The sequence below is a fragment of the Aulonocara stuartgranti genome, assembly GCF_965226115.1.
Source record: "Aulonocara stuartgranti genome assembly, chromosome: 17".
NCBI lineage: Eukaryota > Metazoa > Chordata > Actinopteri > Cichliformes > Cichlidae > Aulonocara > Aulonocara stuartgranti.
The window spans coordinates 6,934,533-6,954,865 of NC_138953.1; the positions used below are offsets into that span (position 1 = coordinate 6,934,533).

Here is a 20,333-nt window from a genome sequence, read left to right on the forward strand (position 1 = left end):
CAGTTGCAGACTCATGGAAAAACACTGCAGTTTTGTGTCATGTGGGGAAGCGCGAGAATTAGGTCAGGTCGCAATCTTTCCTGATTTCTTATGTAGCTTTGGAGAGCAGCACGCCATCAGCTGTCAGGAAAAACAGCAATATCACTTGCTACACAGAGTGAGATTTTAATAAGCTGGGAATACATTTATACTTGATGTACAGTATCTCAGCATAATGACTATGTAATGAGAACAGCTGTCTAAGTTCTCAAAGCTCCAAATGTGGTAAAAGGTTTGGGAAGGAGTCATCAAACTGGGGAGGATGGGAAAAAAAGGTTAAGGAAGAGTGTAGGAAGGAAAGAAGAAAACAGAGGAGGAGAGAGAGGGAGGCAAGAGAAAAGTGAACGAAAATGATGAGGATGAGGATGAAGAAGGAAAAAAGAAGGACCGAGATGATAACAACAACAAAATTATGTTGGTTTTAAGCCATAAAAGCGTCACTTTCTCCTCCTGCGCTGCCTCTCTTTGGTCTCCAACTAAGAAGAGTGAACCTAGGCTTCAAAGACCCACTGAGCGCACAAAAAATTAATAATAAAACAGACACAACTTGGGAAGGATCGGACGAAAGCCTCTTTTAAGGAAGTGTGTCGATAAACATGAAAGACATCTGAGCGCCTCGAAATATGTGGAGACGCACAGTACTGTACCAAACCACACTTACAGATAATATTCCTCACTGGGGTTTTCCTTAGGTGCAGTACACTAACAAATAAGAAATGATACAAAAATGCAAGAGAAACAAAGATAAATCGGTAAAAGACAGGGCAGAGAGGAGTCTGAACTCACCAAGCGTTGCAGTCGAGGTCACATTTTATCAAATACTTTGCTTATCAATGCTACTCGTGTGCTTGGGGGGGCTACTCGGTGCACCTTCACTTAGCCTTGCAGTGTTTTGTCTTGCTTTTGTTGGCATTTGGGAGAAAACATTTTCCAATTCTGTGACTTCTTTTTTTGACCAGGACTCTTGATTTATTAATGAGGGAATGCAATTAGCTGCCTGCTGGCGCACAGACAAGATTGCTTCTGAGCGCTCAGTGAGTGAGGAGAGAAAACAAAGCATGAAAACACTCGCACAAACACATTTCTGGCACGCAGTGTCAAACACACCCAGGTATTCACAAGCAGAGGTGTTGACAGGCACACACGCGTGCGTGCAGTCACACACATCGAGAGTGCAAAAAAAAAAAAGACAAACACATCGTTTTGACGTGCCCGTCACATCCACCGGTCTAATCACACTCATCAGATTATCTGTTTATTGTTTCAGACCGTTTCACTAAGTGGATCCTCGTGTCTATGTGCTGATAATGCAATGCTTTGTACTCAGGAAGGAGGTTAGATTTTGTGTATCCTGTGTGCACATACGCCCCAAAATCCTGCTCATTATACCGAACAAGATCCTGCACGCTTACGAGTGGCAAACAGCACCTAGACAGAGACTGGGCAGTATGACAGACTGAAAACGAAACGACTTATTTGAGGTCATCTGGGACAGCCCCACTTAGATCACCTGTGCTAAGCTTCTATGCGTTTCTTCTTCTTACCCTTGGGCTGCCTCTGTTCATGAAACACCACCAGGTCCAGGGGGTTGTTAAGGTCCTCTGCGACCTTGGCCACATCGTGTCCCGTCAGTCGGTTGGCGCTGTATATCGCTTCATCTTCCAAGTCTGTCCAATACACGCGATCCTGGGTTAAAATAAAGCAAAGTCAGCTTGAGAAATACACAAATAAATAAAAAGCCCTAAACCAGCCTTGATGATTAACGATCAACCTATTAAAAAAAAAAAGAAGAATAAATGAAAGATATCTCAGCTAATGCCACAGATAATGTTATAAAGCCACATGCATGTTGCAGATCCAGAACTGCTTGCGCTGTACCACTTGAGATCGGACACTTTCCTAATCAAATGGCAGTGATGACGAGATATATTTCATATTTCAGTAACAGAACACTTACAAAAATGTTTTCTCTAAAGAGAGCGTCATTCTAGGGTTTTATAAAGCTGTTGTTGCTTATCATTTTCAGAGTCCAGTGATTCTGTAATTCAGAACCGTGAGACCTCAAGTATGGAGCAAACATGCTGCAAATGAGCATAATCTGCATACAACTTTAGAATAAATGGCTTTTCATAAACACCATTTGTCTCTGCTTAGAAGCTGTGCACTGATATTCATTGTAGTCACCGTTAATTAAAAAAAAAAAAAAAAGGAAGAAAAAAAGCCAGTCTGCTGCAAAGAAATGTCCTCATCCCAACAATGGCTATTTGATTAAATTTACGATTACATTTGAGGATGTGTTGTGGTTTACTTGAATAGAGAGGTGTTTTATATCCAAGGTAACTGGTTAATTTTTCAAAAATGCAATAACCCCCCCCCCAAAACATGCCATTTAGCTCCCACTCTACCATCTTTACCCTCCAGCACTCCAGGTATTTAAGATTATAGCCAGTCTCTCTCTTCTCTGGTAAAAATAATCAGCCCCAAATAAACTTAAAAACAGAGTCACATTACTTCAATTTGCCAGAGAAGAAAGCCCAGGTGGCACTCTTTGCTAATTTCTATTTTTAACCACCCTAATTATAACAGCTACTTAACAAATACAAGGACACAGTGGAGGCGTGGCATCTCTTGGAGACGGTTTAGTTAAAATAAGCCACCTACTCTGTGCTCGGTGGGTGAAAAGGGGAGCAGTGTTTACTTAAAAAAAACAACAAAAAACAGTAAAAACACCGTTTTAAGTCTGTAAGGAAGTTGCATGCTTGATAAGAAAAAAACAGCCCCGGTGTTTTATTGGAAAAACGTCTGTACCTTTGACTCTCTGTTTAAGCTTTGTGCCAAAGCAGAAGGTAGTGACTGCTTTGGCGGAGCGTACGGTGTCTTTGTAGTCCTAGCTCAGCTTCCTTCTCAATTTCCCTTCCGCTCTTTCACACCTGCTCATTATTCTCTTTAATGATACTACACGATATAACCGCACAAGTGCTCACGGCACTTGGTTTCCACAGCAACCCCAGACGGCTTTGTCTTTGCAAGCACACATCAATTAAGAAAAAACAGAAAAATGCAGCAAATGACTGCACGAGAAAACACAGACAGGCTGATATCATGGAAAGCTCGATAAAACAATGAAGAGACGATTTAGGAGGTGAGTGTGAGACGGAGAGACCAATCAGGAAGAGTGTCTGCAGGTTTTTTCGTCGTTACAGGGAGGATGTATTTTTATCATCTTTTTAAAGGCAAAGACCTGCAAGACTTGTATGGTGTGCGGGTATGTGTGTGTCCGTGTGTGTCCGTGTGTGGGGCTTAGTCACAGCAGCCATCCATGCTTTTTGTGCCGTATTATCAGTGGACTTGACCTCTCTCTCACCTTCCCCCCCCATCTTTCAGTGAGCTCTCTATCACTCAATCTCTCCCTCACTTAGGTTCTGATAACCTTTACTCATATGACAGTAGTTCTGAAACAATGAAAGACAAATATCAGCCACGCTGATAAAACACTACTCAAATCTATTATTCCATCTCTTCTTTTTGCTTCTCTCGCTCTCTGTCTTGATTTCCACCTCAGCAGTCAGTCTCTGACATTGTTTTCCCCTTTTTACTTTCTCCACTGTCAATCTTTCCGCGCGCCGCTTGTGACCTTGAAGCTTCAAACAGCAGCACAAAACCTGAGAAGGGCAGTGCTCTTCAATTGTAGGATCAAGGTACATCTTTTATGTTTTGAAGGATAGGCCAGAAGTTATGCACAAAGCGCACGCAGACTTGCTCCCATGAACACATGGCGCCACGTCACATCAGATGGAGCTGCAACTCGGGGGGAGTGAGAGCACGTCTAAATTTATATGGAGCCATTTTTGAGTCGAGGGAAAGCAGCCCTTTATGATTTTGCTGCGATTCTATCCCAGAAGAATATGCGTCGGGGCTGTCTGACACATCTGTCTGATGAGCTTCAGGTGCCTACTGGATACCTGGATGTTATGCATGAAAACTACAAATGAAAGCTCAAACAAAGCCAACCCACTCGCCTGTTGAGGATTTGATTTGATTTTTTTTTTTATGGGTTTGATCTGCATTCTTTGGCATAATTAGCCAAGTTCTGAAAAAATAATGTGGGGGCTTTTTCGGTAAATCATTTAATCTCCAATAAGCTGCAAAAGAGAATTTTTTCTCATGTGCACGTTACAACGTGTCTCTAGTTATGTGAGCTGACTAGTTTTCTTATTTGGGCTGTAGATATGGACAGAGAGGGCCTGACGGACGTCTTTGTCAGGTTTTTAGAAATTAAAGCTTTGATCACATGTCATTTGACTGCCCCTGTCTTCACATAGAGCCTTTAAAATTTTAATCTTTACATATTACTCCAGTTTTTATTTCTTTCAACCACTACTTCTCTTCTCAATCCCATCCCACCTTCTCTTCTATCTCCTTCCTGTCAAGAGCTGAAAAAGAGACAACATTACTCTCTGCAAGCTTCTGCGATCTACATCTCCTCGGGGCTTGGCATGTAGGCAGGCGGTCGGCACTAACTGGTAGAGTTTACATGCGTGTGTCTGTTCAGGGTTTGATACAGAGGCCCCGCATCTTTCTCTGCAGTGCTGAGAAAACCCGTTCGCTCATCAGCATCAAAACGAAGTCTGCAGATGACACACTCGAGTGTAATGACTTGTAGCGTTCACTGTATCGCTCAGGAATATGAGGAGCTGGAATAAACCGTACGCCGCACATGAGTTGACAACTCATATCTCACATGCTCAGAAGAGCATCTATATGGATGTGCATGTGAAAGAAATGGATGCTTAAGAGCTGTGGGCTTGTGGTTTTTGTTATGCTTGTGCATAATCAAATGTGGCTAAATGTCAGAAACATTTTCTCTGCATGCGAGAAAACATGTGAGGATGACTGATTTGGGGTTACACAGTCCCCACAACAATTCCCGCTCACAATAAGTTTCTACAGTTTTCACAAAGTTTTACATGTGATCCCCCAGGTCTTATTATTGTGGATTTGTCTTAACTGAAACTTACCGAACAGTGTATGAGCTAAATGTGAACATTTTACAGTTACTTTGTTTTTAACTAAAGAATAGGAAGAGTTAAACTAACGTTTGCTTAATTTATACTATTTAAGAATCAGCTGCAACACAAGTAAGTGCACTCTTTGTTAGCATGGCTCCAATATTTGATTCACCAGTCCACTTTCTTCCACTCAGGGACAGACACTATGGGCAGAGAACCATTCGTGCTCACATTCACACCTACAACCAATTAAAATCACCAACCTAAGCTTCACCCAACCCCATACATGACTGTGAACTGTGGGAGGAAGCTGGAGTATGTGGAGGGAATCGACACAGCCACAGGTAGATCGTGCAAATTCCACACAGAAAGGCCTCAGCCTAGATTTAAACCCAAGACCAACTAAAGCGAGGCGACAGTCCTACCACAGCAACACCGTGCAACTCGTGCATGCTGTAATATTTTTTACTCTCTCTTCTTTTACGTTTAATAAAACTCAAACTTCCTGGGCATGGATGACACCAGTTTTAAATATTTTGCATGAGTGACTCTGTGGAAATGTGTTCTGCCATTCTCGACACAGATGATTCTTTGCAGGTGCTCTTTGCTGGAGGTGTTGTTTTTCTTGCTCCACAGTCCACCTTAAAATACTCCAACTGTTCTGCTGAATTTGAGGCAGGACACACAGGCCACAGCTTTCACTTTTTTCATTCTATAAAAACTTGTGTTTGAAATTGCTATGTTTCGGCTGGAGAAAATGTTGTCCCTGCAAAGCATCTTCACACTAGGAGTCTGTTCATTCAGTGTAAACTTGGGTATAGACTTGCCTTTGCTATCCATCTACAAATGGCTACAAATGGTAGATTCATTTTAAAGAGAGCGACGTAACATCAACCAAAAATACAGAAAAAACACATCACATAAAAGTTCTAAACTGATTAGTATGTAATTGAGTATTTGATCCCCAAGCAAAACATGACTTAGTTCCTGTCTTGTTGTTTCATGGAGTTGGTTTGCACACATCTCAGGAGGGATTTTGGCCAGAAACTCTCTAAAGTCTTTAGGCTTCTTGGGAACTTTTCTATAGGACTTTATTCTGTCTCTCTCCATTAAAATGAATTATATCAGTGCATATCAGTACACTGCACTCCATATTTTCTGCACTGTGCAGTAAGTGTGCTTGTCCTGGTCAGGTCTATGCTGCAGGCTTACCTTGTATCACATCTGCAGGACGGGCACTGTGCCTTCTGTTATTGGGAGTATGCCCCATCCTGTCCCTCCTTACTGATGCTGCAAGCGTGTTTCTGTTTCTGTTCAGTAGCCTAGAACAGTAGCTCTTTTATCCTATCCTATCTTTATGAAGTATCACAGCTGGTGCCTTACTTGTTAGAGCATTTCCTTAAAGCCAGAATGATCAAAAACGTTCAGTGTTTTAGTTCAAAATTTGAACGATGCAATTCTAAAAGTAACAAACTTCCCATTATCGGTCTGTAGGCACCGTGACATCCTCCTGTGCTGCTAAAGGTTTTTAATTTGGTCTATATCATAACCAGAGCAGAAGAAAGACCAGAAGAGCCGAGAGCTATTAATCTCCTGGGGTGAACTTTCACTGCTGCTCGAAACATCGGTTTTCTTTCTCTCTTTTGCACGCAAACACACAGACGCGCACACCCTCACGCGCTCTCAGCTGGGCATGATGGATGTCCCTTCTTCCCTTTGCTTTCCCATCATCACACACAGTGTGTGCAGCAAAGAGGGGAATGGAGCAAACACTACTTACTGATCACATTTTCACCTACCACTTTCCCCACCTTCATCCTTGCTCTCTCCTCCCTCCTCCAGTTGTTTTCCACCTTCCACACCATCATCTATGCTTGATGGGCCCTAACGTACCGATTCACTCCCACCTCAATAAATACACCCAAATTAGTTTTATTGATTGATGCACTCTATTGTGACTCTACACTCGTCAGCAAACAAACAACAATTCCTTCTCTGGATTTATCCTGCTTCTATACTTCTATAACATCTCCATTTCTTTTCAGTCAGTCAGCCATGTCCCTGCACTGACTCATCTCTCCCCCTCTAGTTCTCGCACGTCTTTTACCGCTAGTACACTTTGAAAATGTGTGTCAGTCCTCCATTTATGACGATGAACAAGCATAGTAATAAATGGCATCAAAACAGTATACTTAAAAACCCACTGCTAAAATTTTGCTCACTGCAAGTCTAGAAATACGCAACCATGTTGGGAATCAACAGACAAGATATGATTGTCACTTACAAGGCAGCGATAACTGATCTGAGACCCCTTTGGTGTGTGTGTGTGTGTTTACATTTATTTTGGGAGTGAAATAAGAACTTCTGGATCTTGTTTACCTTCCAGGTAAAGCCTCCCACTAACTCTATTAGGAAATAAAGAAAAAGCGTGCTGTGTATGTCCATATATACTTAAAAAGAGTTCTGCATTCTTCACATTTATTTAAGAAACTTTAAGCAAACTGATTTCAAATTAAACCCAACCCTAAACCAAAATTATATAAGACATACACTGAGAAATTTAATCTAACCAAGGACATTAACCAAGACAGAAACCCTACGCATGAACATATTTTACTGTCAGCTAAGAACAGGAAACTGAGGCTACAGCGTACACAGGCTCACCAAAACTGGACAACACAAGATTAGAATAATGATCCCCGATCTGATGAGTCTTAGTTTCTGCTGCTACATTCGGATTGTAAAGTCAGAATTTGGCATAAATAAAATGAAAGCAAGAATCCATCCCGCCTTATATCAACAGTTCAGTCTGGTGGTGATGAAATAGTGCAGGGGAAAGTTCTTGGCATTCGTTGGTCCCTACCCTCTACTAACTTATGAGTATTGTTGGTGACCATATCCATCCCTTTACGACCACAGTGTACTCATCTTCTGATGGCTGCTTCCAGCAGCATAATTCTCCATACCATGCCACTCAAATAATCTCAAACTGGTTCCTTGAAAATGACAGGGAGTTCGCCATACAAAAATGGCTTCCACGGTCACCAGACCAAAAAAGGACCTTTGGGATGTGGTAGCACAAAAGATTCACATCTAACTGTTTGATGCCTTCATGCCAATATGGACCAAAATCGTAGGAATGTTTCCAGCTCCAACCCTTAGTGGCAAGGTGTACCTAATAAACTGTTCAGCATATATTTCAATAGGTATACAGCTAGAGCAGAAACTATATCCTTGTATGATGATATAGTCTAATGATGAATTATTACATTAGCATAAACTAAAATTTGCCCAAAAGGTTGGAAACGAAACAAAACACTGCACACTTTCAAAAATGCATATTACAGAAACAGCTGTATGCACCAGACCAGAGCTCTGGCATTACCGCCTGGTCTGATTCTTTGCATTTGAATCTCAATTCTCAACTGCTATACCTCAAAGACAGTGAGGGCAAAGGGATGGCCCAGGTGGTGATGCGAGGAGAGCAGCACTTTGCGGTTGTCACCATTGAAATCCACGCTGGACAGCAGGTGCAGCTTGGAGTCCACCCAGTAAAGTCGTCTGTTGGACAAGTCTGAGAACATGCAGGGAAGGGGGAGAGCGAGAGAGAACAAAATCAAGAGGGGGTAGGGGAGAAGGTGAATGGAGAGAGAGAGAGAGGTCACTCAGAGTGAAACGGCCCAGGGTGAGGGGTATATGGATGTAATGGCCCAGTAGCTACACAATCAATCTTCTTTGACATGACGACCTCAGCCCCGTACTAAGAAAACACAGATGTGATTGTAATATTGCCGCTTGACTTCTTTGCTGGAGAAAATATATATGCCCTTGAACAGATTCATTAGTCTTGCTGGACCTATTTTAAAGACAAACTTTGCTGTTTCGCAAATCTCAAATAACTCCACATTTCAGCCACTGCTATATTATTTATATTAGGCCCAAATCATTGTTGTGTCCTTGCTATGAGCGGCAAAGTGTTGTGGTGTTTACTTTGAAATCGAAACACCACATTGAATTTAAACAGCAAAGGAAATAATCCCTGTATTACTCTTTTTTTCACCAGACTCTAAGATTATGCTTTTAAGAAGAACATTTAAAAAACAGAAAGCAAGAATTTAATTAGTAATTAATAAAGAATTAAGCTTTTGTGTGCAATAAGCAATTCGAAATTGGTAAAACACTGGAAGTATATGAAAAAAAAGCATCCAATAAAAGCACCAAAGTAAACTGAAGGGGGAAGAGAATTAACACGATTCTCTGTCCCCATTCACCTCTCCTGACTCAATCACCTGCACTGTTCGGTGGTCTCTATGAAATCAATGACCAGGGGAACACAATTCACCCTTTCTCTCCCACAGCCGCCTGGCGCCAAACCTCTCATTCGCCTTATTCCAAAAAATAATTTGTTTTCATACAGATGCGGCGACACCTCAATTCCACAGAGTGTGGCGACTGTGTGCTTCTATTTCTCCTCAGGCAAGGGCAGCTGAGAGGAATTGGCTGGTGCTTCGGAGGGAGTTGAAAGGGATGAGGGGAGGTATCGACAGCACAGAGCGTCTGGCTTATTAATTCGGAGCCTCATACTCACTGGCTTGATTGATGAGAGCCAGACACAAACTGAGGTATATAACAATAAGAGCTACTTGGGTTTCAGCACCCATAGACTATTTTCTTCTCTCAACTTGTGCTGTTTGTCTCTCTCTGGCTTTCCTCCATGTGTTGTTTTTTTTCTTTGTGTTGAATTCACTCGAGACACTTTTTTCTCTCTCTCTCTAAAAGCAATGTCAGCATAATAACCTTTTTTTTTTTTTTTTTTAACAAAACTGCTGTCAGAGCTGATTGATTTTTTTCTATCTGGGCATCATCTTCTAGCTTTTCATCCTTCTTCCGTGGGCTTTGAATGTTCAAAGCTACATGTTTTTTTCCTTACCTAGAGTTATTCCATTGGGCCATTCAATGTGTTCAGACACCAAAATTTGTCTATCCACTCCATTCATCCCAGCCTTCTCAATTTTGGCCTGACCTCCCCAGTCTGACCAGTACATAAACCTGCGGGAAGATACACAAGTTAGATTAAATTGAAGCAGCAACCTCGGAGGCTGAGAAATCAAGCCAACGTGACCTGCCTGCATTCTTTCTGAGGGCCACCAGATGGTGATAGCTGTGGTTGTAAAAGAGACCTGAAGTCTTACAGAAGGCTACGAGAAATGGCTTTCTGATTTTACTCATTTGTTTTGGGTCATACTGAATAAAATATCAACTGAAATATTTTGTAACCATGTTACAAAATGATATAAAAACCGCACACTTGATGGCTAATAGCTGTCCATCAGAAGTCATTAGCCAATGATTGTGCGGTTTCACACTTGACTTCTTGTCAACTCGGGTTTTTTGCCAACCAAGCTGGTGATGGCAAAAGCTTCAATACAATATGGCACTTCAGAAACCAATGTGTGGCTATCTGTGGCTGAGTGCCTAGCTTTAGAGCAGGGGTGAAAAAAGTTTCTAGCTTGGTATAAAAAGTAATTTTCCACCTTTGTGACATCTTTACATTTCATCCCTTTATAGGGGCTTAAAGTATTAATACTTAAAGTTGTGAATTATTAGTGCTGTGGAGCGTGACGCTTGAATGCAGGCGGTTGTAGCACCAACTCGCGGCAAGGCTTCAACTTCCGCTACTTCAAGTCATTGAACTGGACCTTTTTGTTTCTGCGTTTGTGACCTTTTGAACTTTTAATACAATCATCTAACAAATAATATGGCTTCCTGTGTGCTCTACTTTTGGTGAGTGAAAGCTAGTATTTTATTTGTCTGTTACTTAATAACTAGCAGCTTATCTGTGTGTCTAGCTAGCATTAGCTGATAACTTAACATACAGCTTATCACCCAAATACAGTCCAAAACCAGTGAGAGATGCCATTGTTCATCTTTATATACATGTTGTATCATTAAGGCACGGCCAGTTCAGTGTCAGAAATGAAAGGAGTAACTTTGCTAGGACCAGTGAAGAGAGGTTAATATGCAATGTCAATTGTTCTGAAAAACTCTTAACTGACAAAATCAACTGTACTCCGTCACACGATGTTCCACAGACATCTTCTCTCATTTTCTTTGCAAAATGACTGTATTATTAGTAAGACAGGCATTGAAAACATAAAAGGGAAAGCACTGTGCAAAACAGCAGGTACTGGAAACTTGGACCTTATCTGAATATGTGTGTCCATGATAAAACTGAAATCGTGGCTTCATTTGCATGTATTTCATGCTAGTCTAGCTTTGTAGAGCTGTGAAAAGACGTCTTTGGGGAGCTCAAGGCACCCGAGACAAATGGAAAGAGTTAGAAAGGGAAGACAAAGTGTTACATCCCATCTCAAGAAAACTGTTAAAGTGCTTAATCTAACAGATGGGCTCAGTGCTACAAATAGCCTTTACTGACTTTAGGCCAACTTCTACACCCAATCTCTTTCTACTATAACAACACTGGCTTTTACAGACACACACACAATGACAGTAGGACCTCTTACTCGCCCTCCCTCCTTCCTGCCTTTTTGCTCAACTCCTTTGCAATCTTTTGCTCCTTTGTGCATCTTTTCAAAATCCCTTTACCCTAAAACTAACCCAACTCACCCTTGGTGCGGATCCACAGCGATGGCTCGTGGCTCGTTCAGCTCGGTGGTTATGAGCATTTTCCTTTTCCTGCCATCTCCCGTAGCGACAGATATGCTCTTATTGCCTGAGTCCGTCCAGTAGATGTTCTTGTGGACCCAGTCGACAGCAAGGCCCTCCGGGGAGTGGAGCGAATCGATGAGCGTCACCTGCTGTGATGAGTCACTGGCCTTGTTGATGTAAGCGCTGGTGGGCGGATGGAAAGGAAATGTATCAGTAAGTAATCTGGAAATTATAAAAGCCTAATCCATCACAGAGGTGCTGGCACGATGGATTTACTACCGTCTGGCTTCCTTTCCTTGGGAGGAATGACTTGATTGTGAGTGGCTTAGATATCTTGTTGGGAACATAGATTCTTCACTCTATTCAGGTGTGAGGGGCACCCAATCCTGACACCTTTATAACAACTTCAGCCTTCACACCAAACACAGCCTCCCAGGGAGAATGAGTCTGTCTTTTTCTATCAGCACCACATGCCTATATCTCCCCTTTAACCGAGTGTCCCTTTCTTGTCTTCAGTTTCTTTGATTTTCCTCCTCCGTCCACTTACTCTGTCAACTCTTCTATCCCCATTCCCCACTGACATTTCCTTTACTGGTGAAAAATGTTAAAACTTAATAGATTACTGCCTCGACAATATATGAATGCAAGAGCAAGATGGAAGAAAAAATGCTTGATAAAAGGTTGGGACAAGCAATGTCCCAAGTTGCACAGTGCCTTCACATTTTAGCAACGCCTACAGGAGTAAGAGGAGACGGGAGGTGCATCTTAACTAAAGAAGAAGGTTGACTGGTAGTCAGAGCTTGGAGATGCTCACTGTTACATTTTGCCAACCCAAATGTCATCATCTTTACAGTCAGGTGAGTGTGGGATGTTATTGTGTGAGTGTGATAGATAATCTATGGGTTCTCAAGAGTGCCTCAGGGTTTGCAACATGGATCCAACGCCACACTGTTTCACCCTCGAGGGTAAAACGGCTCAAGCATTGTGGACATGAAGGAAACCCATCGTGTTATTGATGCAGCATGCAGCTACTGAACTCTACTGAAAACGCCAGAACAAAAATTACATTTGACACAAATTCAATTTGAAACAATTTTCTTTTGCATTACATTCTGTTCTTTGATACTGAGTAATCGCGAGTTCCACTAAAACATGTTTTCTGTTTAATCTCTTGTTCAATTTCTCCAATATTTAATTTTTACGAACACAGCGGATATAAAAATTCAACACATCAGGTTTTCATGATGTATAAAAATGAAGAAAATGAGATCAAGGTAAACGATTTAAGAAAATCATTTCCACCTTTAAAGTTTAACCTGCACAATTCACAGTCACTCTTCAATTCTATTTGGGTGGGGGACAATCACTGAAAAACTTACAATTACCTGGCTGCACAAATGTGCGCAGCCTTAGACTAAAATACTGTTAAATACCTCTTTTGATTTTACTACACCGTTCAGTCTTTTTGGCTAGGAGTTTGCCACAGCACTGAGTCTCTTGATTTGGCAATACTTAACAGTCTTCTTTGCAAAAGTACCACAAATCATCGTCAGGTCACCCCACAGGTTTTGATTTGGATTCAGGTCTAAGTCTTTCCAAAACTTTAATCATCAGGTGAAGACATTCTTTTGTAGAATTGGATGATTTGGGTCATTGTTGTGCTAAAGGGTGAAATTCCTCATCATTTTCATCTAGCAGCTGCTTTAAGTTTTTGTGCCAAATTGGTATCAGTATTGGAACTGCTCATATTTCCGTCCATTTTGAGTAAAACACAATGTATTTTATGGTATATTTTACAGCTTGGACATTCTTGTGTACCCTTCTCCTGACTGATACCTTTAAATCATGAGATCTCGTTAACGCTTTATAAGCTTTTTCTGGACCATGGCTTTTAATTTATGCATGTCACATTAAAAATGGACAAAGTTCTGAAGTCATTTTTCTTGGGGTCATATTTTCTCAACATCACAAATCCAGATATTTTGACAGTGCTATGAAGATGTTTTATATCCACTTTATATTCTTTTACTCACTCTAATTTCACTATGTCCTTAATTTGAGTTAGAAAATCTTCACATAGACTTAGGTTGAACAGGTTGGTGGGCTGAACAGAGGCTTCGGGCACAGTGAAGAATAAGACAGAGACAGATGAGTCCAAGTCCACTGAGCAGATTGCATGTTTAATTGGTTGAACCATTGTTTGCAACAGACATCTCCATCATTAGGAGAAGGTAACAAGTCATCGACCCGTGGCATGCTAATCACTATGAATTAGTCTGGAAAACCACATTATCACATTGAGGGTGAATGAGTAGTGCAGACTTTAATAAGCCTAACTATTTCGTATATCACCTTATCAGGGAACAAAACAAAATAAATAAAAAAAAAAACCACAATTTACTGATAGTAGTCCAACCTAATAAGCTCCGATTTCTAATTTCATCTCTACCTGGGGTTAAGATCTGTCACCAAGGCAACTTGGACAATTTGCTTACATATATTCTACTGTGGCGTTACAGGAGAAAAGAAAACATATGGTAATGTCAAAAAGAGCAGATATTCTAAACAGCAGGAAAACTTGATTCTGATGCTATGCACTTGGGTGCAAGTGCAGAAGATTTTGCTTTGAAAGATTAGAGAAAAGAAAACACCATCAAGGACAACGCCAAGTAGATTAAGCTGTATAACTTCCCTTGCTGTTTGCTACTTAAAGCAACTTTTGATATGTGAGTTTATTTACGGCATCGAAAAATAGGCTTCACTGTGAAAAATGAGTTCATTTGTCCGTTCCCTGTCACAAGCCCTTGACTGTGTTACCAAGTTTGTGTGGGAAAATGTCTGCGTGTGAATGTGTGTGTATGGAGATGAATAATGGCAGCGATTATTGAGGCAGTGAAATTAGTGAGAGCATATGGCTCAGCTGAGATGATAGAAAGCCCCTCCCACAACCTGTCAGCCATCAGGGTGACACAAACACACACACAAATGTATGTGCAAAGCTATGATATGTGCACACACACAGACTCACACAGTGTGTGTGAAGGACAAACAGGTGCGGCTGACTCACTACCAGAAGGTGTGACAGGTTGAAGCACACAAGATGGATGGATAGAGGAGAAAGATAATGAACATGTTGGCTGAAGAATGACAAAAGTGAGTTATCTAACTTTAAGGTCCTGCGTCTATACAGTGGCTTTCATCGTTTTATATGGGCTTCCTCTGCCTTTATAGACAGAATATATACACATCATTAACAGCATTTCAATAATTACACTGAAATATACAATTATAGATCATTTTTCTGTCGATTAAACAGAATGATCCAGCAAAATCTAGTGCGTTTTCAGTTCTGTGTAGCAGTACCTGATAGGGTTAAATAAATAATTTAAAAAATAAATATAACTTGTCATTGTGTGTGCGTGCTGTATGTGTGTGTACCTGTATATTTTCTGATGATACAGATCACACCAGAACATCTTGTTGGTGGACACGTCCACATCCAGGGCCACGGCATTCTTCAGTGTAGGGACCACTTGTGTGTACTCACTCTTCAGCAGGTGAATACGACGGATTTCATGACGGTTAGTGAACAGCAGGTACGGACTCTTTCCTGTTGGAAAAGGAAAGATGTTTATGTTACCATCAATGAAACCACTGGACAGAGAAGTTATACAGAACAGCTCATCTGCTCTGTAACCCACTGCTGTGACTCTAAATTAGGAACCTACCAAATATGGGCCGTTTGTACTGCTTTTGCTCTTGGTATGTCACAGGGAAATATTTGTTACCCTTGCAAAATACCTGTACGTGAAAGCTGAACTTGTGAATCTGTACTGTTATAGGCATTTGCAGCTAGACTGCTGACTAGAACCGAAAGTATGAGCACATCACTCCAGTCCTGGCCTCTCTGCATTGGCATCGTGCCTCATTTTAGAATTCAGTTTATGGTTGTTTGATCAAGGCTCTTAATGGGCGGCCCCTAGCTTGTATTACCAGTCTTATTCATTTATATTCACCAATATTTCCCAGTCTCACAGACCCACTGGTGAAGGCCTTTTACTGTACATGTCTCAAGGTCATGCCTCAAGCAAAGAGGTGACAGAGCCTTTGCAGTCGTTGCTCCACAGTTTTCAAATCTACACAATCACGTGAAAGCCGAAGTTCTGATAGGACTCTATGCAGTCCTCTGAAAAACTAAGTACTCTTCATGATTCAGTAGCTTGTAGAATCACCTTCGCAATAACTTGAAGCTACTGAAGAACTTTGGTTGACTGTTCACAACGTTGGTTCAATTCATTGAGTTTTGGCAGGATGATGCATAACTCGGGTGTAGGTCTGGATGACCTTAATTGGACCTTTGCAACACCTTCATTCTTTTCTTTTTCATTCTGTTATAGATTTGCTGCTGTGTTTGACATCATTGTCTTGTAGCATGACTGAATTTGGGTAAAGCTTTAGCTGTCAGTCAGATGGCCTCATATTTGATTCTAAAATACTTTGGTATACAGCATCGTGCTTGACAGTTGGTATGAAGTGTTTGTGTTGATTATGTCGTGTTTGGTTTTTGCCAAACGTGGGGCTGTGCATTATGGCCAAACATTTCCACTTTGTTCTCATCTGTCCACAGGACATGGTTCCAGAAGTCTTGTGGTTTCCTCAGATGAACTCTGTAAAGCTAAGGTGTGTTTGCCGCTGTCTTTCTTAAGAGAAGAGGCTATCGCCACACTTGTTCAATCTTTTTGTGGCATCATGAACTGTCATGAACTTTGACATTTAACACCCTAATAGGGTTTTTTAAAGTCTGAGATGTAGCTCTTGGGGTTTTAAGCAATTTCTCTGGGCATTGCATGGCCTGACCTTAAGAGGAATTTATTGGGACGCCCATTCCTGGGAACATTGTGACATTTTGTTAACACACATACACACAAAATAGGCTGTTCTAGTGTTTCCCTTTGCTATTCTTCACCAGTCTAATAACCTACATACTGTTGTGTACAAAGATACCGTGGGTAGTGCTGAGTGTTTAGCCTTATTCCCAAAAGGGAACATAATGTAAGCCAACTGTACTCTTGTTTTGCATTTGTACTATTTAGGTCTTTAAAGCATGTATTTTTGATGATGTGAACATAAATTATGTATCCAAACAACCCCTTTAAAATAATGTTTCCCATCTACACACAGATTTTAGAACAACATCATATTATTGAGTCAGTTTTTCACACAATTATGCACAACAGGGAAAATGATGTATGTGGTATGATTCAGTCCACGTGGAAAACACACACCCCTTTTTAAAGACTATTGTTTTGGAATAAACATGCAAGTGTGGTGTCCTACTGTTGGAAAAAGTTACATTACTCTTGTTAGTGAAGTGACCCAACAAGAGCCATGCCACAGTCTATTTTAAGTACAACAGTGCATTGCTGGGTTCTCTTTTTCAGGGGCATTCAGGATGTGGCGTTCACTGGCACTTAGTTACCTGGTAGCGGACACACTTCAGCTGACTGAAGGTGAGGATGGCTCAAGCATTTGAATAATTCTAGGTAGGTGACAAGGTCAACTCTAGCACACAGAGATACCTTAGTTTGTGAGCATGGGAGTTGCTGTGACATCTATATTTTTGTCATCAAGCACTTTCAACCTAAAATACAAGAAATGTAGTCCTGGACTCTCACTACAGTGCAGCTAATAAGACATTAATGTTTCTTTTAATTTAGCAGCACTGGTGTGTCCTGGATTGCCACTCCCATTACATTTTCCAGCACGTTTTTTCACGTTTGTTCTCTGTCCTAGCTGTCACGTCATCTTTATTCTCCACTGTCCACAAAAATCAAAACAGCATTCAAACAAGACAAAGCCGGCCGGAAGCAACGTTCGAGCGTGCACAGACAGCACAAACTCCTACTTTCACACAGACTCAACCGTGCTTTGACAGGTTTCCTCAGCCCTGGTTTATTACAGGCCACTGCACAAGGAGAAAATATTACAGTTCTACTACTGCTAGGATCCAATCATTTTTCTCTTACTACTGGGTTTGTAATCATCAATTTCCCCTGCTGAGAGGGCGAGCGAGCGAGAAAGCGAGAGAGAGACAAAGGAACAGGCAAGCGCAAGTAAATCTGACAAATGCAGGTAAAGTCAGGGAGAAAAGATCATTAAGAGGATGTAATTAAGGAAGGACGAAGGAAAAAGCCATCAACAAAACAAGTGAAAACATGGGAAAGTGGGAAAAAGAGAGAGAAAAGTAAGAACATTTTGAAGCCTGTATAATGAGGACATGGATAACTCCGACATGTCTTTCATCAATCCCCACAGACTCACTTTTTCACGACAATATCTCTTATCCCTCATCGGTGTTGTCACAGCAATATGTCCTTCTGAAGTTTATTTTTTAAAAAAAGAAAAAAAGAAGCTGAGTCACTGTTTTCCAAAAGGCCCCAGCACTACAGATGTCATCAAAAAGTGCAAGATTATCTCTTCTACAAGATACTGCAAAGCTACAGTCAGCTATCTGAACAGCAACATGGTTCCGTAAATATATTTTAATCTGCAGTGCTCGTTCAGGGCTGCTCTGCCCCATCAGCCAATTAAGATAAAGCTGCAAAAGGATAAGTGCAGCCTGGGAAACACTGTTAGATGCTGCAGGAGCACTGATTTCCAGGTGTTTATGTTGTGAGCTTCACAAAGTAAGAGGTAAATAAAAAAAGAAATCCCCCCCAAAAAAAGACAGACAGAAAGGTCAGAAATAATGGTGAGAAATTCTGCAGGCTGACAGCGATGTTTAGCTGCAGCTTTTGTGAACTGGCCAGCACTAGAGGAGGTAAATAGGATGATGGTATGTCTGGAAAAATGCACGCACGTCAAGGTCAGAAGTGCTTGTTAAGACTTGTTGTTAAGACTTACAAACCGTGCTATATAATGACGAACAGATGCGACAGCGGAGAACAGAAATGAACTTCCCATCGACAGCTGTGTCAAAAGTCATTCAACTTTCCTGTCATTCGTTAACACAAAGCCGCTTACATAACACTTCGTTATTCTTGTGGTTAAAGGCCACATGTGCTTATATTTTATATTTTATTTATATTTTATATATAAAAAATTGTCGGTGCCTGGACTTTCATGATGAGAACACTGATGTGCTTAATAGATCAGTTAAAGTAGGAGAATAAAGATGTGTAAATTTGAACCTTAATTCTGGTTTAATTTGACCAGTTTCTTTCCAGACAAACAGAATTAAATGCTAAATAACATCATAATTGAAGACAAGACACAACTTTTGATGAGTTTTGACATTATTCAGCAACATTTTTGGTCCTGTGGCAAAATCTTCTGACAATGGGGGGAAAAAGAATTTGTCCAGTCCTTTAAAACCTTTCTGAGAAGTGTGTAATCAAACTGTCAAGAAAGGTACAAATTGTTCTCAGCTCTGAGGTGAAGCCTGCAGTACACTACAGATGAGAGAGATGACGAGACACAAGTGAACGAAACAAGAGAACAGAAAAATAACACAACACTTTGGACCAAAGGCAGTTTGTAACTTTCCTCTGCATCACTGCCGCAGCCTGTCGTGCATTTATCGAGTGTACCTGTTATGTAGTCCCACAGCTGTTACACCCTTCGCCATTGTATTCATTTATATTTCTTTTAATTTCACAGACTTTAATTGAAGTATTTTAAATAGGGTTTTTTTTAATACAGCCACTAAGCCTGTGTTAATTAGTACGAAGTTAATTTTATTGTTACAACTTAGATTTGCTAATTGTAGTGAACAAGTGACAAACTCCGGAGGATAAAATATCAAATTCAATTCAGTTTTATTTATAGCTCCAAATCACAACAGCAGTCACCTCAATGTGCTTTATATTTTAAGGTAAAGACCCGACAATAATACAGAGAAAACCCCAACAATCAATGTTGCCAAGTTCTTTGAACAAGCACTCGGCGACAGTGGGAAAGAACAACCTCCGGCAGGACCAGGGAGAGACAGCCGTCTGCCATGACTGGCCTAATTTGCAAGTATGCACGCATGTATGGTTCACCCCGTCAGTGTGTACATCCTGCTTTGCTGCCATTAGCTAAAAACGAGACTATCTGGTCAATTTCCTGGATTCTGCCATATAATGCTCACACACACAGAGCTGAGAAAAGAAGTCACATCATGACTCCAGCCTGAGATGTTACTTTGAATTAGCACTGCTGGTGTAACACTTGTGTATTACTCTGAAATGAATCTGCAGAGACAGAAAGCACATTCTAGGATTATAAATGAAACGCAGTTACTGTACACCAAACACATCGTAGCGTTTTCACAATTACCTACACAGACTCAACTCACAGCAACAGCATATCTAAAAATGGACTTATATGCAACTTTAATAACCTTCAGATGATATGAGTATGACAGCTTCTGAACTTCAATATGTGCATATGATATTGGCACCGGGTTCGTTTCCTATCTCATCGCAGAACGTGACATTCCTCCTAACCAGTCAGTCGCAGGGGAATTGCATTTGTGTAGAAATCATGACGTGACTCCTCAAAATAACTACTTATGCGCTGTGTACATGTACGGTGATTTCTGTTGCTGCACACGTGCGAGTCTAGAAATGAGTT

The 20,333-nt window shown here is 41.0% G+C and overlaps 1 protein-coding gene across 5 annotated transcripts in view; it reads right to left on the reverse strand.

Annotated features, from left to right (window-relative positions):
- Positions 1–20,333, reverse strand: part of lrp8 (low density lipoprotein receptor-related protein 8, apolipoprotein e receptor) — a 183,509-nt gene that overhangs the window by 14,738 nt on the left and 148,438 nt on the right. For 4 of the 5 annotated variants that reach the window (XM_082511669.1, XM_082511667.1, XM_082511668.1 and 1 more), the window contains exons 10-14: positions 15,156–15,327; positions 11,676–11,900; positions 9,979–10,097; positions 8,483–8,622; positions 1,584–1,725 (exon numbers count right to left, since the gene is read on the reverse strand). In XM_082511669.1, coding sequence (XP_082367795.1) covers positions 1,584–1,725; positions 8,483–8,622; positions 9,979–10,097; positions 11,676–11,900; positions 15,156–15,327 — 798 coding nt within the window. The remainder of the gene's footprint in view (positions 1–1,583; positions 1,726–8,482; positions 8,623–9,978; positions 10,098–11,675; positions 11,901–15,155; positions 15,328–20,333) is intronic. The other variant, XM_082511666.1, reaches the window with a different exon arrangement.